The 24,078-nt window shown below is 42.4% G+C and overlaps 1 protein-coding gene across 2 annotated transcripts in view; it reads right to left on the reverse strand.

Annotated features, from left to right (window-relative positions):
* Positions 1–3,023: 3,023 nt before the first annotated feature.
* The window catches only part of RMND5A (required for meiotic nuclear division 5 homolog A), a 35,662-nt gene continuing 14,607 nt past the window's right edge, over positions 3,024–24,078 (reverse strand). For both annotated transcript variants that reach the window (XM_054995535.1, XM_054995536.1), the window contains exons 5-9: positions 20,511–20,677; positions 14,820–14,985; positions 13,589–13,691; positions 6,479–6,633; positions 3,024–3,996 (exon numbers count right to left, since the gene is read on the reverse strand). In XM_054995535.1, the coding sequence (XP_054851510.1) occupies positions 3,933–3,996; positions 6,479–6,633; positions 13,589–13,691; positions 14,820–14,985; positions 20,511–20,677 (655 nt within the window). In that variant the 3' untranslated portion in view covers positions 3,024–3,932. The remainder of the gene's footprint in view (positions 3,997–6,478; positions 6,634–13,588; positions 13,692–14,819; positions 14,986–20,510; positions 20,678–24,078) is intronic.

Raw genomic sequence — 24,078 nt, forward strand, 5'->3', positions numbered from 1 at the left:
TTAAAATATGTCTACACTTCACACCCCCTCAAAAGTCAAATAAGAAAGCCTTATAGCAGCTCCTCAATATTGGGGGGCTCTCACCTCTTCAGGAAGCCCATTCCACAGAGAAGGGGTCATGATGGTACAGTCCCAACCTCTAGTTGATGTCAGATGGGCCACCCTAAGTGGTTGGACAGCCAACAAATGGCTGCCTCAGGATCACAGTCGGCAAACAGGGACATATGGAAGGTGGTCCTTCAAGTATGTGGGTCCCAGGTTGTGAAGGGCTTTAACGGTCATGACCAGCACTTTGAACTGAACTTGGAAACAAACTGGCAGCTATTGTCGCTGTTTCAAAAAGGGTAACATAAATTCCTGGTGGCTAGCCCCTGACAAAGAGTGGGGCGGCTGCATTCTGGACTACTTGAAGTTTCCAAGTTGTCTTCAGGGGCAGTTCCACATAGAGTTTGTTGCAGTAATCCAACTGTGAGGTTACAGAAGCATGGATCAGGGTGGCCAGATGAGCTGAATCTAGGTAGCGAGAGAGCTGGCACACCAGATGCAGCTGATAAAAGGTGCTCCAGGCCATAATGCCAACCTGCTTTTCAAAGAGCAAGACAGGATCCAGGAGTGGTACATCTAGAGAACATCCAGGTCCTTTCCAGTCCTTACATCCAGGTCCTTTCCAGTGAATCTTTCATCTAAGGGAGTTTCCCCAACAAGAAAAGGCACCCCTTCTTTCCTTCTGGCACACCATCATAAGCTGGTATAATAAAATTTGGGAAATCATAATGGATGAGATCTCAACACAACTGAAAAGTATCTCAGACTTCTTAGAAAAATGGCTTCCCTTTATTTTATATGCAGAATCAGTGAGAGTATGATATAAGACTATCTAAATTTAACATAATATATATATACTGATAGTTTTATTGTTATGTTCATTGAAAAAATTATATTGTAAGACAATACAATGTACTGCTGAAAAATACTTAATTGTAAGAACTTATGTTTCATCTTTACAATAATGCCAAAGATCCATGCCTATGTATAGCAGGTCCTGATCCTTAGCTTTAGGGCCCTCTGTTATAAATGTGTAACAATTTCAAAATTAAATTAAAAAAAATAGATTTGTGGGCCCTAGAAATACAGAGAGCTGAAACTTTTAGTGCTTTACAGGATGTGATTCTCTGAACTTCTTAACTTATTCAAAAATTGAACTTAACCTGCTTATCCATTTCTCTGTCATGCTCCTGGACAAAACAAAAAATGCCAAAACAGGTGCTGTATATCATATCTTATCATATGATACCATACCATATCATATCATGTTTCAAACCTTGCCCAAAGCCTCCTGCACAAAACAGTCACCGCTTTGTAGAATGTTTGTGTTCTGTTACACAACAGTAGAAAGGGGGGGGGAGGGTTTGGGGGGGGGCATGGTAGAAAAGCCAGGTTCTGAAATGTAGAAAATGTAATTCTATAATTTAAAATGTGAGACTTTTCTTTCATGATTCATGAAATTTTATATATGTTTGCATTTATTTATTTATTAAAATATCTATATCCCACCTTTCCTCTTGGCTCAAGCCTACTTACAAGCAACAAATAAAACATTACAAATTAAAAGCAAATAGAATAAAGTTCCCCAATAAGCCCCCCCTCCAAAAAAGACGGCTCCTGTTCACATTCCATCAAAAGCTTTGGCAAGTAAACAAGCCTTGCAGCACCCCCTGAAGATCTCCAACGAGACGGCTTTCCTCCCTCACCTCTTCATAGTGGCCCACTCCACGGAGAGGAGACTGCAGTGGAAAAGGCCCAGGCTCTAGTTGATGCCAGGCAGGCTACCCTAAGTAGGGGAAGCAGCTAACAGACAGCAGCCTGAAGGCTACATTTGGCTCACAGGAACATATGGGAGGGGATGGTCCTTTGGCTGCTGCATTCCGGACCAGCTGCAGTTTCTGGGTTATCTTCAAGGGCAGCAGAATGTATAGTGCATTACAGTAATCCAACCATGAGGTTACAAAAGCGTGGATCAGCATAGCCAGATCAACTAAATTTAAGAAACAAATCAAATAGGCACTCTTGGGCTCTGTGCAAACCTGTTTTTCAAACTGCAAGGCTGGGATCATGAACATCTCTTAAGCTTTTAATCTGCTCTGCAAAAAGTCAAGACCATTTCACCCAGAACAACTGGCTCCAATCCCTCTAAAACATCAGGCTTTCTGACCAGCATTACCTCCACCTTGTCCAAATTCAGGTTCAGCTTGTTCTGCCTTAACCACCTGACCACAGCCTGAAAGCACCAGGTGAGAACCAAGCTGAATGCAGCTGGAGATCTGGATAATGAAATACAGAGCTGGGTGTGACACCCAAATCCCACAGCTCTCGCCGATCTCGTTGAGAAAGGCATGGCACTTCACAGGACAAATCTCATCCAGCTGCATCTGCTCCTCCAATGGAAATTCTTCATGTCTGATCAGACAGAAAAAAATGAAACCACCTTTACTCCTTATTCCAACTAGTGGACAGGAAGGGAATGGTCAACAATGTCAAAGGCTACTAAAAGATCTATCAGCAGCAAGACTATCCAAATCCAAATGAAGATTGTCAACGGGTGCAACTGAAGTACGGTGTTTTGGTGTGGTGGGGGAGGTGCCTTGTCACAGAATCCAAGGGAGGCAGCAGAAGAGATACTTCTGAGCTCTTTCGTGGCCACATTTGTTGCGTAAGTCCTGGGCTGCTCCCAGAGAAGTCTCAAAATGTTTCTTCAGGGCAACCTTCTGCGATTATTGCACGAGCCCCTAGCAGGGCTGTCAAAAGCCTGCAGAACTTAATGCATAAGAAGAACTTGATGCATCCAGCAGGAGTGTTTTGAACATATCCACGGGGCAGGGGGGATGTTGTATCACTTCTGGGCAAGTCTGTGTGCAAATCTACTAGGGGCAGGGGGTAGCCCATTTTGAAAGTCTTTGCTTGGAATGCATACTCCAATTTGGTGATCCAAACACAGTATTAGATTACTAGATCCTTTCCCCATCTTAGCAACAATCATCATCAACAGTTTATTTGGTTCCAATAACTTTATAAATAACATAACTAGTAAACTGTACAGCAACATGACACTGATCTTGAATACAAAACTTAAAGAGTAAGACTAAGGTTGCCAGAGTCAAGGATCCACTGACAAAAGTTCCTTTCCAATCCAGAGCTCCATTTTATTGAACACCCTTAACCAAACAAAGAGCTCTTGATTAGGAAATTAACTGGAGAGGATTCCCAAGTCCAGTCACTTGCTACCTTACTAAATTAAAAATGGTTTTAAACTCTGTTATTTATGTCATTTACATATCAGCACATTAAACTAGAATCCTGTTTAAAAGCTGGAAAACGTTCAAAAGAAGAAAAAAAACCCCTGACTGTTACAGCTTTGGGCTGGAAAAATATGAACAGAAATACAAATACATTTATAGCTGTTATTCAACTTATCAAACTTTTTCCTGAAGTTCTCTTAATAATATACATACTAAGGAAATAAAACTTTTCCAACACATTCTTTATGAAGACATTTATCAATCAATGTGATAAAATCAAAGCAGGACAAATATTAGACCTACTTGGAGGTTGTTTGGCGTCTGCTTTAAAAAATGAAGTCACCATACAGTTAAGTACAAAATTCTGCATCAAATGACAACTGCTGGTGTAGTCTCTTGATCAGCTATGGAGACCAAGGTCAGAGTAAAAGCCCTAGGATAGATATTACTTCTGCAATTTTTCCAACCTGTATGTATGCACTAAGTGTGGGCAAAAAATTCTGGCGCATTAGGCTTATACAAACATACGGTATGCTTCCATCTGCACAGCATAAAATGGAATATATCCCTGCTTCAGTCTTCCAAAGCATATCTGTAAGTCAATGTCTCATCTGAACTACACAGTGAATCTTGTCCTCAGAAGAATATCTGTTTTGCATCTCCTGGACTCTGCTCCATAGGACAATAGGGACATTTTAATCTTAAAAAAAGAAAGAAAATATATTAGTTTGTTGCTGGTTGACTGGTTTTTGGAATGAAACCCTCAAAACTGGTTCAAATAGCCTTTCCTATCTCCCCACAATAGCACAATGTTTTTAATCCAGTTTGACAGACAGCAGGCAGATCAACCAGAGGCCAACATTTTGGGTACTGATGTACTTAATAAAACCCTAGCTAACCACTACAAGAGGGGCTACAGTTCAACTGGTAAAATACACCCTTTTGAAAGCAAAAAGGCCTTGCATCTCGCCTCAGTATCTTCTTAAAAAAGATCTAAAGGTGACCTTTTGTCAAGACTAGGAACCAGGAGCTGACTAAACACTGAACTTAATGGACCACTGCTTTTGTTACTACTTCAGAGTAAGACAAGTTATGCACAGCGAGGCTTGTCTACAAGTACTCATGCAAAGGATCAGGCTCAAAGACATCCCATAGAGGAAGCTGTCCAAATCCAATGCAGGTTTACTCACCAGCAAGTTCTCCTACATTCAATAGGGCTTACTCCCAGGTAATTGTGCATAAAGAGTACTGTTAACCTGCTGTAGCAAAATCTGGATGGAAGGTTGTGGTTCCTTTAAAGACTAAAAGATGTAAGGTTTTGTAAACTAACATTGTGGTTATTAGCTATAATAGCAAATAGAGGTATACCTCTAGTGGCAACTGAGAAGGGTACGGTTGCCTCCAACCCCTCCTGTTGGACTTTCCAGAAACATTAGGTTGGCCACTGGGGGAAATAGGGTTTTGGACTAGACAGGATGTAGGTTTTATTTATCAAAGATCTTCTTTTATTCTTATGAAAGGTGCAGGGCATACACATACCCTATCCTCATTTTTTCAGAAGGTTTTAAAAAATGTAATTCAGCAATCCCACTGCCTTCTCTACATTTTTAATTATGTGAGGAGACAGGAGAGTGCCGTCTTTTAGTGCTGAGGGGAAGGATTCTTGGCATGCTCAAATCATTTTTCTTGCTGGACTGAAAATAATCTGGGCAAACTTCTGGTGAAAACTAGGCATAAATTGAGTAATTAACTCCAGAGACAAATTCTAGAGATGAGCCATGTTAGTCTGTATTGGCGAAACCAAAGAGAAATATTGTGCCATCTTAAAGACAAAAAGCTTTATTAATACTTTAAGCTTCTACAGTTAAAGCCTTTTTCATCAGTTGCATGAAGTGAATTCTCAGCCAGCAGATAGAGCTACACACAGAAACAAATGTGAACACTGCCATCAAAAGGCCATGGAATGCATAAGGTATTGTTTATAACATTTCTATGTTATACTCAAAAGTCCAAAATGAAAAAAATCACTTTGTTTAATAGCCATAATGGAGTTTAAATCTGGGTTACCACAATTAAATCTACTGTTAAATCCTAACATAAACATTTTCTATGCTATAATAAATCTTTTAGTTTTTTGTGGTGTCGTTTAGATGGTGCCAAACTTTCTTGTTTGTTTATAAGAAAGGAGAGCAGTTGTAACGCCCATTAAAATGCATTTGGTTATGGAGCTATGATTCCTTACCATGAAGTAATCTGTATTAGGTATTTTTCAAAATACACATTCAAGGCAGCCCAGGGAGGGGGGACCCAAAGGCCTGGTCAGAGTTCTACACCCTTTGACTGGCTGGGTTCCACCCTTCAATCTGACCAACAGCATTAATGGGACTACTCTAAAGAATTTTTTCTAGATCTGTTTTAATTTCCCAGTCTATACTTATGGAAAACCCCTTGTACCTGAGCCTCAAACCATATATGTGCTACAGTACTCACCTGACAGTGATCATCATCATTTTTATTTATTTTTCTTGCATTCCAATGCTCAAAGTAAGGTATGCACAGGTAACTCCATCCCCATGAAAAGACTATTCCATTCAGCAGATTTGCAACCTCAATTAAGTTTTTGACAAATTTCTGCTGAACAATGGTCACTATTTTGCATACACTGCTTATCTTGTAAGAGAGGGATTTATTCAGTACTAGTGCTTTTTACTCCAAGACATAGTTTCATTATGATCTCTATTAGCAAAGAGGACATTTGTCTAGCTGAAAGTTCAGGAATTGTATAGCAGCTGCAGTGGCTGTTGCAGAAATGCATAGCTGCTTAGCATTTTATTGATTTTCTCCAAGGGCTTGTCTCTTTAATTCATCTAACTAACCTTATCATCAACACAATACATAGAAAGCCCAAGCCATAATGAAGCAATGACTCTGTAACATGGAAAAGCATTTTTAAAAAATCAGAGCTGTATGGAGTCCTGTCAGGTCTCTCCAAAAACAGGCAACACAGAATCTTCTAAAATGTTGCTCTAATTTACAGCTGCCAGATATTCAACTTGCTTCCAACCTTTTTGAAATTATTATTGTGACAGTTCAGTTACTTGTCTCATAGGAAACCTCATCTCCAAAAACATGTCATATTAAAATGTACTGAATTTTCTAAATGAGAAAAAATTTCTACTTACTTGCTGCCATTAAACATTTTATTCAGAGCATCTCTTGATATAATATGACCACAAACCAACTTCATAGGTGGGTTATTATCTGTTGTTTGCTGACGAAGGATGGGGCAGGCGAATATTGAATGATACCAGCACTTTTTACCAAGGTCCACTTCAATCTGTACAAAAGCAAAAGATCAGGGTCATGGCCAGGTTTAGATCAACAATGCATACTGGTATCCATAATTTTAAAAGAGGCTATGGGGTTGGTGTATTTGATGTCCCTGGCAAAGCTTCTGGGAGGTAATGCTCTAGGCCACATAAGAGGGCTCTTGCTGATGGATTACAGCAGCAGCAGCACACACAGGGATCTTACATTCCTGGGAACAGAAAGCAAGGCTACAAGTACTCAAGTGAATGTTGGGAAAAGAAGCTGACTGTCCCTCACCGCCTCTTCTGGAAGCTAATACAGGCCAAAGGGCACTTTGTACACTTGAATGTACACGTACCATCATATAAAAGTTCATTCTAGAACTTCAAGAGAAATGAGTTTAGGACGAATGCCAGTTAAGGCACAGAAGCTATCATACTGAACACCAAACTATTCCTTACTGATTCGGCACTGGCATATCAGAAATAGGGGTGTGCAAGGAAAAAACTTTCGGCTTTCTTGTTTCGGGATTACCCGAAACAAGATTCTCTACCGGCATTAGCCGAAAGCCGAAACAAGAATCTCTTTCGGGATTCGGGATTGGGCATTATTTCGGCATTCTTTCGGGATTCTTTCGGGTTTTTTTGCTGGGAAAATGCCTCCGTCTTTCAGGACGCCTGGAGGAGGCATTTTCCCACCAAATAAGCCCAAAATTGGTGGGGACCTTCCTCTAACCCTTCTCTAACAACTACCCAAGTTTCAGACAGATTGGACTTTGGGGGGCCATGTTATGGCCCCCCAAAGCAGGTCCCCCCATCCTCCCCATAAGAAAGCAAAGGAGCAGCATATTGTTAGCATGCTGCTGCTGATCTCTCTTCATTATTTCCTATGGGGAAAAAATGAAGAGGCAGGCTTCCTTTGCCAGGGGTGGCATTTTGCATGCAAAATGCCCCCCAGCCCTCAGGGGCCCTTCTCCCACCCCTCCTCCCACCCCCCACCAAGGCTCAGCCTGCTCCCACTTGGGGGGGGGCATTTCATGGCCTCCCCAAGTAGGTGCTCTAATCTCTACCACTGACAGCTGGGGGAGGCTTGTGTTGCCAGGGGTGGCATTTTGCATGCAAAATGCCCCCCAACCCTCTGGGGCCCTTCTCCCACCCCTCCTCCCACCCCCCACCAAGGCTCAGCCTGCTCCCACTTGGGGGGGGGCATTTCATGGCCTCCCAAAGTAGGTGCTCTGCTCTCATCTCTACCACTGACAGCTGGGAGAGGCTTGTCTTGCCAGGGGTGGCATTTTGCATGCAAAATGCCCCCCAGCCCTCTGGGGCCCTTCTCCCACCCTTCCTCCCACCCCCCACCAAGGCTCAGACTGCTCCCACTTGGGGGGCCATTTCATGGCCTCCCCAAGTAGGTCCTCTCAGCCCCTAAAGTCCACCCCTTACAGCCCCACACAAACCCAATTCCCCCCCAGCTGCCACACACAGACCCAAATCCCCACATTAGCCCCTCACAGACCCAAATCCACCCCCACCTGCCCCACACCCATAACCCCAGGAACAGGCTGGCAAAGGCCAGCCCTCTCCCTTTGTTCCCTATGCTGGGAACTTCTAAACTCTCTTTCCCTGGGCAATTCTGCACAGCCCAGGGGTGCCACAATGGTGGACACACTTCTGAGTGCCAGCTGGTCCCTGTGAAAGAGCACCTGAACCACAGACACCCTCCCTCAAATTCCCCCACCACCTACAGAGATGGCTGGCCAGCCAGCCCCATTGTTCCCTATGATGGGAACCAACTGCACAACAAAGAATAAAACAAGAACAACACAAAATAAAGTTTTAAAAAAATTATTTTCTCCCTTCCAAAGTACAAGTAGGCAAAGCATTATGACACATTACACCAGCAGTCCCCCACACAGAAAAATTAAAACAAAACTCACTTAACATCAGAGAATCACAAAACACGATTCCTGTCAAAAACACTTTATTTCTTGAACAGCTTTAGGTTACACAGCAGGGGGGAACACCAAAGGGCATGGCAGCACTATCTTACACAAAAATAACACAACTCACTTAACATCAGAGAATCACAAAAGCACAATTCCTGTCAAAAACACTTTATTTCTTGAACAGCTTTAGGCTACACAGCAGGGGGGAACACCAAAGGGCATGGAAGCAGTATCTTACACAAAAATAACACAACTCACTTCACATTAAAGAATCACCCCAAAAAATTGCTGTCAAATGCACTTTATTTCTGTAACTGCTTTAGGTTACACAGTAGGAAGGCACCACAGAGCAGGAAAGCAGTGTACTACACAAAAATAACACAACTCACTTCACATCAGAGAATCACACAAACACAATTGCTGTCAAAAACGGTGAAGTGGGTTGTATCATTTTTTGTAGTACATTGCTATCATGCCCTGTTGTGCCCTCCTACTGTGTAACCTAAAGCTGTTCAAGAAATAAAGTGTTTTTGCCAGGAATTGTGTTTTTGTGATTCTCTGATGTTAAGTGAGTTGTGTTATTTTTGTGTAAGATAGTGCTGCCATGCCCTTTGGTGTTCCCCCCTGCTGTGTAACCTAAAGCTGTTCAAGAAATAAAGTGTTTTTGCCAGGAATTGTGTTTTTGTGATTCTCTGATGTTAAGTGAGTTGTGTTATTTTTGTGTAAGATAGTGCTGCCATGCCCTTTGGTGTTCCCCCCTGCTGTGTAACCTAAAGCTGTTCAAGAAATAAAGTGTTTTTGACAGGAATCATGCTTTGTGATTCTCTGATGTTAAGTGAGTTGTGTTATTTTTCTGTGTGGGGGACTGCTGGTGTAATGTGTCATAATGCTTTGCCTACTTGTACTTTGGAAGGGAGAAAAAAACATTTAAAACTTTATTTTGTGTTGTTCTTGTTTTATTCTTTGTTGTGCAGTTGGTTCCCATCATAGGGAACAATGGGGCTGGCTGGCCAGCCATCTCTGTAGGTGGTGGGGGAATTTGAGGGAGGGTGTCTGTGGTTCAGGTGCTCTTTCACAGGGACCAGCTGGCACTCAGAAGTGTGCCCACCATTGTGGCACCCCTGGGCTGTGCAGAATTGCCCAGGGAAAGAGAGTTTAGAAGTTCCCAGCATAGGGAACAAAGGGAGAGGGCTGGCCTTTGCCAGCCTGTTCCTGGGGTTATGGGTGTGGGGCAGGTGGGGGTGGATTTGGGTCTGTGAGGGGCTAATGTGGGGATTTGGGTCTGTGTGTGGCAGCTGGGGGGGAATTGGGTTTGTGTGGGGCTGTAAGGGGTGGACTTTAGGGGCTGAGAGGACCTACTTGGGGAGGCCATGAAATGCCCCCCCCAAGTAGGAGCAGTCTGAGCCTTGGTGGGGGGTGGGAGGAAGGGTGAGAGAAGGGCCCCAGAGGGCTGGGGGGCATTTTGCATGCAAAATGCCACCCCTGGCAAGACAAGCCTTCCCCAGCTGTCAGTGGTAGAGAAAAGAGCACCTACTTGGGGAGGCCATGAAATGGCCCCCCCAAGTGGGAGCAGTCTGAGCCTGGGTGGGGGGTGGGGGGAAGGGTGGGAGAAGGGCCCCTGAGGGCTTTGGGGCATTTTGCATGCAAAATGCCACCCCTGGCAACACAAGCCTCCCCCAGCTGTCAGTGGTAGAGATTAGAGCACCTACTTGGGGAGGCCATGAAATGGCCCCCCCAAGTGGGAGCAGGCTGAGCCTTGGTGGGGGGTGGGAGGAGGGGTGGGAGAAGGGCCCCTGAAGGTGAGGGGGCATTTTGCATGCAAAATGCCACCCCTGGCAAAGGAAGCCTGCTTCTTCATTTTTCCCCCATAGGAAATAATGAAGAAGATTAGCAGCAGCATGCTAACAATATGCTGCTCCTTCGCTTTCTTATGGGAGGATGGGGGGACCTGCTTTGGGGGGCCATAACATGGCCCCCCAAAGTCCAATCTGTCTGAAACTTGGGTGGTTGTTAGAGAAGGGTTAGAGGAAGGTCCCCCCCAATTTTGGGCTTATTCGGTGGGAAAATGCCTCCCCCAGACGTCCGGGAAGACGGAGGCATTTTCCCATTGAAAAGCCGAAAGAAAGCCGAAAGAATCCCGAAACGTTTCGGCTTTTTTCTTTCGGCTACCCGAAACGTTTCGGCATTCCCCGAAACGTTTCGGCATTCCCCGAAAGAAGCCGAAACACTTTTATTTCGGCATTCTTTCGGCATTCTGAATGCCGAAACGCACATCCCTAATCAGAAATCATAGTTACAGCAGTACAGGAAAATTTAATTTGAACATTTCCAGTTTTTGCTTCCCTGTGATTTTATTAAAGACTCTGCTCAATAACCATCTACAATGGTAAATCAAGTATCAGATCTGTTAGCGATCAGACTTGTACTTGCAATATTAAGAAGGCTTATGAATATGGCTATGCCGTAAGCCCCTTCTCTGACTGTGTTTCAGACACAAATACTGTCCAAGAAGGCAGAAATATGGAAGCCAGATCCTGGCTGGGAGACAGAATGTTAGCATATAAGATGCGAGGCAAGGGCAGCTCTCATGCCCCGGAGATGCTCTAAGGATCCTGATACAATAGCGCCTTCCTGAATTAATCACCGCAAACACAGCCTAACAAGCTTCCCTTAACCACTCTCCTATTCTTGGGTGACTCAGGGAACTGATAGCCTCACGGATCCAGCATCCACTCTCGAACTTCTGTTCAAGCTTTTCTGCACTTACGCACTGGTTGCTCAATGCTCTCTCTCCCGGACATTCTCTTCTGGATGGTAACTATCACTCAAATACCTCAACCTCTATCAGATTTTTACCACCGCTTTCTAGTTAGCTCTGATTGTGTGCTGTGTGTGTTTTTGCGTGCTGTTGATCTTTATTATTTTCAATAAAAAAACCTTTTGATTGACACCTCTGTGTGGTCATTGAAAGAGTTCTCTAGCCAGGACAATCCTCATAATCACAGGTGGAGATCCTAAAGTTACCCCCTCTCGCTGCCTCTCCTTGCATGCTAATTCCCCCAACTTGCAAGGAGACCTCATTGGGTAACAGATCATACCATGATTTTTACTAATCACAGTTCAGAAGTCAGTCAAACCCACAGAGAGGCTCATTTTTATTTCCTGTCTCTTCCATACTCCTCTTTCTATGGTTTAGAGGCTTCCAGAGGCAAAGCAACACCTTTAACTGTCAATGCAAATATCACGCCAAGTGATACATAGCATAAAACATGGTTTACAAACATAATTCAGATCACTTTCTAATTCTGGCTTGCTAGGGCTCATTTTGGATATTGCACCAAACCTAAGTTTACTTAACCATGGCTTTGTATGGTGCCTGAATTAAAGAACCATATTTATAAACTTCATGAATTATATGAATAAAATCAATACACTTAATGCTAATGACTTCCTATGTCAATTACAGATAGATGTAAAATACCGAGAGTGAGATCCGGATGGCAGGGTCATAGCACAGCAGACACTTTCAATAGAAATCCATGAAATTAGCTTGCATTCCTTTATTTGTCATGCTCTCATCTATTATCATTTATTATAAGGACAATGCTGTCACACTGCTAGAAACTGGATGGAAGCAATTTGGAATAGCTTCTCAACACCTGTAATATGTATGATTATTTATATATCTGCAAGAAACTCCTAATAGGTCAAATTGCTTAAAGGGGATTAAGTTTGAGGTCACCACACCGCATAATAAAAATTAACAGCTGATTGCACTGGACTGAGCCAAAATACTGAAAATGCAGCTTAGACAGAAATCTTCTAAACATCCTTAGTGGGTTGTATCAGATAATTCAGTTCCCTGTTTTCTCGGGAACCATAAAAACAGAGAGAGAAACCTGGTAAACTGTTGCATGTAAGATTTAGGGTTCCTATGCCAAGAACCCACTTATCATCCTGTCAGTTCCGAGGAATGGTGAAAAAAGCAGAGATGACTTTCAGCTGAGCAGCCTGGCATCACCCCATTTTATTTTCCTGGCTGCTAGTGCCTACTTCTCCTGTTGCCCTCTATATTGGAGGGCTTGGCAGAGTAGCACAAGCTAAGCCACGAACTGCTTAGAATCTCTATACCTAGCGGACTTCCTGTAGGGACAAAAGGAAAACACCACCGTGCTTTGTTTTTCCCACTCCAATCCTTTTGGGATGCAGTAGGCAGGGCCTTCTTCTCTTTGGTTTCCACAAGGATTGACCAAGTCACTCAACAGCTTTCTCCTTTGGAAAGATTTGAAATTGGCTTTGGGCTACGGATCAACTACCTCATTCTTCAGTCTTAAATGTCTCTGTAGTCTTGAGGTCACTGCCCTCGCTGAGAACTGAGAATTCCACAGAGTAAGCCAATTGTCTGAGGCTCTTGTGAGATGTTTAGAGTTGGGATGTTTAGTAGTTGGGAAAAGATACTATGGGATGAGCCTGCAATGAAGGAGGGAAAACTTTAACTGCCCCCTTGGGTTTCACTTCCGTTGTTGTTCTTGGGTGGGGGGACGGAACTAGTGGCATCCCCATGCTCTAGGATCTTGGTGGTCATGTTCTGAATAAGTGGGGAAAGGTCTGGTTTAAATAGCCTCTGCTGAGCAGGAGCAGATGGAGGAGCACCATCTTCGGAGAGTTCACCGCTGTGAGAAGGCACTGCCATAGGGAGCCCCCTCACCCTTCCCTTCTGGCTCAGAAAAGAAGGGGAGAGGGGGCAAAGAAGAGAAAAGCAGCATCAAGATGAAACAAAACAAAAATGCTTATTCCCAAGCAGGGGCTCAAGCGCAGCACTGGCATGCTGACTCTTCAAATGAAGGCAGAGCCAAAGACTGAAGCGAGGAAGGGTGCCTCTCCTCTGAAGGGAGTCAATCCTTTGCCTTTTGTTGCCTACTCTCCTGCTCAAGACTGAGAATGAGCAATAGATTTCACTACAAATAAAGTGCTTGGCTTAGTTCAATAAGGTTGGAAGCAGTTACAACAACTGTCTGTTTCAACATGCAAAGCTACTCACCGGTAATTCATCTTTCTGGTTCCAAACGCCAGTGCACTGTCTCTGTTCAATCACAGCTTTGATATTTATTAGAGCAGGCAACGCTACACAACCTGCTGAGAAGCTGGAGAACAGAGCGATATGTTAAGGCCTGGAGTTCTTCAGCGGAAGGATACTTTGAGACTTCAGTTGCAATAAGAAGCAGAGGAAAGAGCAACAGATTCTTGTATGCCTTCATGTACTTCTGAACTGTTAGCACTGATAAATATTAGAAATATCCTAGTTATAGATCATGTGCCAATTACATTACAATATAAACAGAATTTAAATCACCAAAAGGAAAAAACCTGGCAATTCTTTACTTGTGGGTAAAAGAGCCATAGGAAAGGACATGGAAGATTCTTTCCAGAACACACTGCATCAGTGGATTCTTTGTTAAATCTCAAGGAGGCCCCTGGGAAGTGAATACAGGCTGCCTTTACAAATAAAATCCAAAGGGCAATAGCTGAGATTACCAGGTTAACAGATGAGCTGAAACAAATAATTCATTCTGAAGAAATATGAGTAATGTGCAAGGAACTGGACATAATTCAAAGCATGGAAGGAAAACAAAAGGAAAGCAAAGCAGTCACAACTATTAAAAACAAAAGTTACTTGGATAAGCCTGTAGTTATAACCAAGTAGGAGAAGCTTTGCTGTGTTGCTAAGTTCGTCCCAAACCACTGCAGGGCTAGGGAGAAAGTTGTTCTTGTTCCTGTCCTTGCAAACAAATGACACTATAATCAACTAGAAAAGAAAGCTGTCAGTTACACAGTGGCATTCTCGGCTTCCTGGGATATTTGAGCATGGCCAAATAAATAGGACAACATATGACTGGTCAATAAGCTATAGAGACTTCCAGAAGAGTATCTTTGGAGGAGGAAGGGCCAAGGCACTGGAAGTATCTCCCACTGGATGCCAACACTCAACATCCAACATTATTCTTTGTGTAAAAGAAAGGTCTACTTATGCTAAGATAAATTGTCAAGCGACCTTTCTCCAGGTACAACATCCATTTCACAGTTCTCTCCATTGAAAGGAATTTAGGCAAATGTTCTATATCCCTAAGGTAGCGGTGACTAGGTTAGGTTTACACAGGGTGGTCCAAGACAGAGCTACACTCTTCAAAATCAAGTCTAAGTCTAAGCTCTGTACAGGACCACCCTGTTACACAACCAAACATTAAAAGCATCAAATAGAAAAGAAATCATACCTAACACTCAAAGGTGATTCAACCGAGAGTCCCAACAGAGCACAGGCATCCCTTGTAAAGATGTCGCAGATGTCTGCCCACTGGTTTGCATCCAATAAATGGACATATGGTGAGTTTTCAATTCCCTGCCTCAGGTATACTAGACTTCCCATCAAAATCTGAATATCTGTAAGAGAACAGATCTGAAATTCAGATATTTCATACTATGTATGCAAAAGATAAATTCAAGTAGAAAACCTCTATTCTAAAAATAAGCACAATCTGAGCACGTAGCAACAGTACCAGCTTGAAATTCAGTAAGAGATCTCGTTAATTCATAAGGTGGCCATTCTACACAGTTCTAGAAAAGGGACATGGCCACAACTCTGGTGGAATAAAACACATTCATTTAGAAGGCAGCTGAGACTGTTAACAGCCACTCCCCAGGAGCCCCCTCACAGATTCCGAAAGACCCAAACTGAGGAGTATCCTGTTCGACTACAATGTACCACAAATCAGCAGAAACTGTATTTCTTGCTATCACTCAGGATAACATAAAGCACAGTACACAAGAGAGCTGCCCTGTCTGGATTCAGTTTCAATTTCTTTCCTTTCAGCCATCTGACCACAGCAGTCAGGCAGCGACTCAAGACTTCTGCTGCATCACCAGGGGATTTGGATAGTGAGATATAGAGCTAGGAATGATCCCCATGGGGATGACATCAAATTTGAAAGCTATACATGATTTCTCCTGAAGGCTTTACACAAAAGGTTAAATATCAAAGTGGTACAGAGGTTTAAGTGGTATAGTGGCATAGTGGTTAGAATAGTAGACAAAGATTTGGGTTCAACTCCTGATCAGCTATGAAGCTCAGCGAGGGACCTTTGTTCCTGTGAGGATAAAAAGAGAACGAAGCATTTCATTTGTTATTTACAGTCCACCATTCTCAGAAATTTGAAAACAAGGAATCCAATACAGAGCTGGGAAAAAAATAAGCAAATTGACATGACATATTAAAAGACGCAGAGAATGTATCCATTAGGAGTATACCTACAGGAACAGCAGTAGACCAATGCACCTCTTTGAACCATTTCCTTACAGCACAGTCCTATTACCTGTCTAAAAAGCCTTCTTGAATAATTCAGTTTTGCATAGTTTGTGAAAGCCAGGAGAGGAGGAACTTCCCTGACCTCCTCAGGCAGGTCATTCCTAAGGGGGTGTCAGGATGATACCTGCAGAAGGCCCTGAGCAAAGCTGCCATGGGGAAGCATAGAGCACGATATGAGGGACCAAGGCCACGAAGGGCTTTGTATGTGATAGCAAAACCCTAGAAAAAATCCCAGTAACTGATGAGTAGCCAATGGAATGACTGCAGAATGGGAGTAATATGCATGCTTCGCATAACCCCTGATAATAATCGAGCTGCATAATAATTGAACTTAATATTTAAACATGCCAATAGCCCTATCTATTGTGACTACAAATAAAAGACTCCTTTTGTTTTCTACAGAATTTGTTTTCTACCGTCAACATTTATTTTTTCCTACCTATCAGAAGGTAAAAATGTGCTATGGTAGCATAAGGTGTAGTAGTTTGCTACTCTTTCTTGAGTATTGGATATACATGCAATTTTTCTTACAGAAAAGACAGATTTTTATAAATTCTATAAATATACAACTAACAGTCCTAAGCAATCCTAAGAAGAGTTATTCCAGTCTAAGTCCATTAATTTCAACAGACTGGAGTAAATCTTACTGCACTGGAAATATTACAATTATACACAAATAACATCTCTCCCACAGGCAGCTGGCTAGGCTGTTGAAGGTGCATGCTGTTGTCTCACCCTGCTTGTTCATGCAGTACATGGTGGCAACCTGTATTATCAGGCCATACACCATGGGGATGAACTCACAAAATTTGTAAACCACCAGAAGTTCTAGATGGCCAACGTGGAGCTTCTAGCGGGGTGACCCTATCTGGCTGATTGAATCTATATTATAGTGGGCACCCCAACCCAAGATGGCAATGCCTGTCATCAGTGTCAAGTGCAGACTAGAAAGTATAAAAGGCCAGCCTTGAGCCAAGTTCCTATGATAAGACCAGTATTGCGGACAATGGTGCCTGTGGTGGCAACAAGAAAAAAAATGTTCTGCAGAAATTATATTTGGCATTAAATGGTTGATGCCATAAAACCAGAAATTTCTGGATATGGATCAGCATTTGCTGAGGTCAACGAATGAATGTTAAATCCAACTCCTTGAGAACAGAACATCACCCCGCCAGTGTACTAGTATAGCTCCAATAAATGGGAGGGTTTGGGTTGGATAAGGATGCGACCTCTTTCCTTTGACACAAAGGGCTGGATAGATTGAGATGCACATAACTGTCCTCATATGAAAAAGAGGAGTGGGAAGATGCAGGCAAAAGATAGTCATGGGCATATGGTAAGATGTTAATCCTTCTATCCCAGACATGAGCTGTGACCACTGTCAGGTGCTTAGTGAAATACTGCAGAGCACTGGAGAGGCTGAAAGGCAATACCTTGTACGGGTAGACATTTCTCACAACAGACATTAGAAACAGATGATGTTGAGGCTAGATGAAAATGTGAAATAGGTATCCTTGAGGAAGACAGACGCAAATCAGGCTACTGGTGTCAGAAGGAGCAGAATGGATGCCAGGGTCACCATCCAGACTTTCTCCTGGATGTAAAGGCTGAACTCCTGAGACTGAAGATGAGGCAGAGGCTTGCATCTTTCTCTGGACCAGTGAAGTACCTGGAGTAGATGTCGAGGCTCAAGGCACTAACTGGCTCCATCACTTTTTTCCTTAGGAGGGAGTCTATCTCCTGACAGAGAATATGGGTGTGTGGGGTAGGAGGCAAGAGAAGTGAACTCAAATTGCATATCCCAGCCTGATAATGGTAAGGATCCCGAGGTCTACTGTTACTGCTTTCTAGGCTGGAAGATGTTGGAGATGAGAAGCAGCTGGTGGAGAGAATTCACTGAAGATGGCAAACACATCATTCAGAGGTCAAAGAATTCTGAAATGGAGGACTTCATAGAGGAAGAATTCCAGTTCTAAGGGAAGGGTTCATGGAAGGATGAGCAATCAGACAAAGGATGTCCGATTGACACAGCTTCTAGACTCTTTCCAACATCTTTCTCATCCATCATCTTACTAAGCAAGCCTTCTCCTCCAAATGGTAAGTTTTCTATGTGGGTCTGAAGCTTTGGCAGTAAGGATGTAGACCTAAACCATGTGTATTTAAACATGGCTATTGCAGTGGTCAGAGTTTGGGCTGTATAATCAACATCGTGGAGTGACTGGTCACATGTAAGGTCTTCTCATGAAAGGCTACAGCCATCTGTTTTAACTCTTCAGGAAGATGATCCAAGGCAGGTGAGATTTGTCCACATAAAACATGCTGAAAGTGGGCCATTTCTGTCATGTTCCATCCACCTTCTTTGTCAATGGGAGGAGAGTGTCTGCTTGTCTTGCCCTTGAGAGTCTTCAACCACAACAAAATTTGAAAGGCAGTGGTTGATTAGAAACCTGCAATTTTCCTCCTGAACTCTATACAGATTTTCTAATCTTTCAGAAGGTAGTGGTGTCAGAAGTGGTTTCAATGAGGCATTTTAACCAACTTGAAAAGCAGATAATTTTGAGTTAGTTACTGTAATGGCTACTAGCAGGATGCTGGGATCTGTGATGGACACTACTTGCGCATTACATGATCACTCATCCTGGATAATAAAATCATCACATAAAAGAGTCCCTAATATACATTAGAATTTAATCACTGATTCAGGGAATCTTCCCTTGTGCCTTAAACAAGCATCCACCCATTACTTTAAAAGCCATAACTAGAGAAAAATGATGTGGAGGAGGGACTTGGGGGAGGGACTGTGGCTCAGTGGAAGAGTTTCTGCTTTGCATTCAGATGGTCGCTGATTCAATCCATGCCATTTCCAGTTAAGGATAAGCTGATGTGAAAGATTTCTGCCTGAAACTCTGGAGAGTCAGTGCCTGTCTGTGTAGACAATACTGACTGTGATGGACAAATGGTCTGAATCAGTATAAGCCACCTTCATGTGATGTGGCCAATTATTGCCCCAGTCTCTCATTTGTCTTTCCTGAGCAAATGCAAAGCTATTCCAGACCTCCCTGGATAAGTCATCTGCCACAGACCCCTTTCAGTCTGGTTTCAGGCCAGACTATGGGATGGAGACAGCAGTGGTGGCCCTAGTGGATGACCTTTGTTTAAATGTAGATTTTAACCATGCTGTCTTGTCGAGATGTTTGGAGGTAGACGTAGGAATTAAAGGCTGCTCTTTGGATTGATTTAAAACATTCCTCATGGGCAGAACTCAGGTTAGTGCAGAAGACATTGGATTGACTTGTTGAGGTAAATGCTGATTTACTTGAAGGCCAAGTGCAGTAACTATTTTATTAATAAAGCTTCATATTGTCAATGGGAGGATCCAGGATGGTGGTGGATAGAGAAGAATCTGAAGTTTTATCTGATTCATCAAATCTGATGCCTCTGATTCCTCTTGCTGTTTAGCCAAAAATGCTGAAGAATCCTGATGAGCCAGTGATTGCCAATGGGCCATCTGCAAAGGCACCATCGGGGCTGACATGGAAAGCTAATATAGAAAGTGGTCGAGTCAATACTGAAGTCAACAGTGGTTGATTTGACAGTGGCTGAACTGGAGGACAAAGCAACAGAGATGGGAGGGGTGAATATAGCATCCACTGAAATAAAGCAGGAGTTTGACCAGGGCCATCCTGAGGTAAAACTTTAAGGTAACAGAAGGAAGAGCTTAATAAAGGTCCAAGGGCAGGTTATAAAACAAAATTCTTACAATGAGGATGTACATTGGCAGAACCTCTAGAATTAGTATGGTTTCAATAACCAAGGAAGCTGAAGTTGGGAGCTCAGATGGGATTGTAGACATAGTAACCTGGACAGATCACTCAGGTTGTGACCCTGTGAGTATTGCTTTGGGGTATTTCAGTTGCTTCTTCTTTGGGGCCAGAGACTGAGATAGCTCTTTCTGTTTCAACACTTTGGGGCTAACTGCTGTATCCTATCCTTATAGGAGGGCTCCAAACCTGATAATTGAATACTAATCCTAGAAAAGATTGATACCGGAATAACAGAATCTGTAGCCAATGATGCTGAGGCATATTCTATATTCTCCAAGGTCTTAAGAGCCCCTCTCCTAAGGAGTACTGAGGGGTTGTTTTGCCTCCTTTGTTTCCTAAACTTCTGGCAGTGGATGTGCAAATCAAGTCTGCTTCATTCACCAAGGTAATATAAACAGCAGCAACTTCTGAAGATGGCCTTCAGCACCACAGACACCTGGGAACCCTTAAAAACTTGAAGACAAACTATATACAGGCTACCTATCCACTATAAATTAAAATGGTATATAAGAATCATTCTTAATGTATCTGAAGAAGTTCCCAAATGAAGTAGCCACTATGGCAGACATCATAAAACTGGGAGAAAAGATACAGCTCCACCACTTAACGTACAAACAGATGAAAACTGCATTTCTGAGAGGAGGTTTCATGTCTAAGTGCTAGCTCTAAAAGTTTTCAAACTGATTCTCTGAACAGGTGAAAACCCAGCCATATGATCCACAGAGACCATGAAAAAGTAACTTACAAACACAAACTCTTCTACATTTAATGTTGCTTACCTTTCTGGTGGTTTAGAGCAAATGGTTGAAAGTTTTTAGCATACTGCAGTGCTTCTCTCTGGTTTGCAGTTCCATCCATTAATAAACTAATAAAATATAGCCGGTGCAATTTAAATTCTAAAGAGCTATTCTGTGCCATCAGCATTTCTCTGTTTGAAACAGCCCACCTAAGAACAAATGCATAAAGAAAATTGGTTCACCCTTATGGAGGGGCAGTGGTTTATCATTTAAATGTTTAATAACAACAACAACAGCGCTTATATATCGCTCTTCTAGACAGATTAGTGCCTCACTTAGAGCGGTGAACAAGTTAGTGTTATTATTATCCCCACAATACAGCTGGGGAGCTGGGGCTGAGAGAAGTGGCTTAGCCAAGGCCATCTACTGAGCTCATGGAAGTAGTGGGATTTGAACCAGTAGAGTGCTGATTCGCAGCCGCACCACTTAACCACTGTGCTACAGCAGCTTTTTATGGAAGAACACCCAATTTCCACGCTTACTTATAAATCTTAACATTCTGCCATTCTAGAGGTATAACTGAGTTGCAGTTTTGGAATAGAATAAATTCTTGCTGAATTTAGAAATAGCACAACCAATCACCACTACTTTTGGGACTGTGCCAGCAGAACTGCCAGACGAACATTCATCATTTTGCTCTGAAATTGATTTTGAAATCTGAAGACTATTTCACAGGAACTGTAGCCCGAGAGAAGCTGGGGGGGGGGTGGATCGAACCATGATAGCTACTGACAGTTATCTGTGGCCAGACCAGAGTTCCATAGAAACCCCTTTTATTCAATTTCTCTCACTATAAAACAAAGCCTATGAACAGCCACCCCCCTGCACACTTCTAAGTAAATAAGAATGGCCATCAGGTGATCAGGCAGGGAAGTTTCTGGGGGTTTTTTTGGTGTTTTTTGGCTGTTGATGAATCAAAATGACTTGCATCGTGGTCAGATGGAGTCGCTTTTGTAAACTTATTTCTCATTTATTGTGTTACGTGATGCATCAGTGGCCTTTGTAATAACCTGCAATTAAGCAGTTGAAATCTTCCAGCTTAAACTTAGTCATACTGTTTATTCCACATCCTGCAACTTGTTCCAATAAGCAGGGCACAAGAAACCAGTACTTAAAAAATGCCACGTTGTTACTAAGCCTAACAGCTTGTTCTGCGATCTTGAACACAAAACTTAGAAGTAGGACACTCATTTCAATGGAATATTCACATGCCCAAGTAACACCTTTCAGTGTTATCTAGGGCTAAAGCTGTACGTGCTGAGACAGGTGCTTACCAGTGATGGAGTTTGCATGCTAACAACTCCCACTTGCTCTTTTTCTCAACATTTTCCCAGCAAAAATATTTCCAAGTACGTATTTCCATAACGGCTTGATTTCAACATTACCAATCATAAAAATGCGAACAATATAAATAATTTATAATTTATTGGGCCAAAGGAATAGCCACTGACTGATTTGGGCTTTCCAATTCCTTTCTTCATCATCCTGTATCTACTCCTTAGTCTGGAAACTAAGTCCGAGCTCCTTAGGAATTAGATAATGCCAAGGAAATGAAGAACAATTTTAGTTAAGCAGAAAGAAAAACAAACTAAACATCAGCTTAGGCTGAGAAGCAGAAATAGGGTGAAACCGCGGATAAGTTCACATACCAGAATACGGGCATCAGATCTCCACATAATCTCTTACCCTAACGCTCAATTCCTGAAATGGGCTGGTATCATGGATCCAGCAGCACCATTCCAGCACATCTGCAGATGTGACGGAACTCAAAAACCAAGACATTCTTATCTCTGAATTGTATTGACTGTATTTATGCTATGTGGAATTGATATATTGTTCTTATTACATTGTATTTATTCATAGCACTTTGCAGTTTTTTCATGCTGAGCATTTGAGTAAATATAGTTGTATATTACTGATTTTTCCTTGAGGGGAGTTTGTTGGTTGTTTGCTTTTGTGCTCTCCCTGGCTAGCCTCTCACCAGTATTACTTTTAAGGGAGGCCAGGACTTGGTCAGTCAAGCTACAGGACCATTTATCACATTTATCAGGTGTTCAGTAGCTGTTTATTTATCACACCCAAACATTCAAGGTATGGAAACAAAAATGTTACACCACAACACAAAACCACACCCCAAAAAATAACTGTAATTAGGGCCGTGTAAAATGAGATCCAGAAAATACTTGTAACTGAATGCGAAAGCAATGAAAGGGGCAAGAGACAACAAGCTTTAAAGCCCTGTGCTGAAGAGCACAAACAACTATCCAGTTCACTTAAAATAGCAGGACAGGGCCAGTTCAGACTCAAAGGCCTGAAGGAATACTGGCCAGCCACAATGTCATGTTTTACTTTTACTAGCAACCACAGAAGTAACAAAGAAAATGTGGGTGAATGCTGCCCTCAAAAATGTCCTCGAAAGTACATACATCACTGTTCCTCATAGACTGTGCTGCTGTCAGGAAAACTGCAGCTCTAAAAGCTGTTAGTCAATTTGAACAATATACCAATATGAAGATAGGAGCTCTTTTACCAAATATATAATTGCAATGGAACTTTACTTTTGCTGGATGTATTGCTGTAAGGGATCAAGCAGCAAAAGAACTTAAAATGGTGGCAAAAATATGGCTTCAGAGTGCTGTCCATTCCACCTATGTCAAGCTTTATTGCATGCCTGATAGCCAACTCATCGCCTGTAATTCGTGGAATGTCCAAATCAGAGTTATCCTCTCTTTTAACCCTTAGAAGCTCCTTGATATGCACAGCTTGAGCAATGGAGTTGTTTAAACCTATTGCTTAAGGGATGCAAGGACCGTATAAATTTTGCACCTGTCAGTGTAACTTTAGAATCTCTATCACTCAATAAAAAAGATATTAACTCAGACATAGATAGTCCAGACTAATCAGTTAAAAGAAGAGTAATATGATGCAAAGAAAGATCCTCATAAAAGGACAATCCAATAACATATGCGCTAAAGGATCATCGATTGAACCAGAGGGACACAATCAGATTTTGTTGAGAGAGAGAGAGAGAGAGAGAGAGAGAGAGAGAGAGAGAGAGCATCTAGATACTAATTTGACCTTTCCAGAGCCACAGGCAGGCCTTGACATCATATCACGTTACTAAGAATAACTATTTATGACAATAATCTAAGTGTGCTGTTGGGGGGGGGGGGCAGATGCCTTCAACAAACAAGAAGGGAAACATAAAGGGACTTTGCACAGTTCTACTTGCACAAGCTCTTGTGTAACACCTATCGGGTTCCTCTGCATACTATAGTGCCCAGATACTGGTTGCACAAGATCTTGTGCAAGCAAAAACACAACTGGGAATACAATCCATGGGCTAGACCAGATGTTGGTATCAGATGATGTGACAAAACTTCTTTATGTTTTTCTGAAAAGTTTATACCTATGTATTATGTTTTGATATGATAACCCATTCCAATTGGTAGCTTAAACTTTTTATAATGTCATCAAGATGGCCAAAGCCAGTTTTTCCTACCTTTTTAAATTTGAACTATAACTTGTTAACCGATTTCAAATTTTAAAG

Source organism: Eublepharis macularius, chromosome 12, assembly GCF_028583425.1.
Source record: "Eublepharis macularius isolate TG4126 chromosome 12, MPM_Emac_v1.0, whole genome shotgun sequence".
In the NCBI taxonomy this organism is placed as follows: Eukaryota; Metazoa; Chordata; class Lepidosauria; order Squamata; family Eublepharidae; genus Eublepharis; species Eublepharis macularius.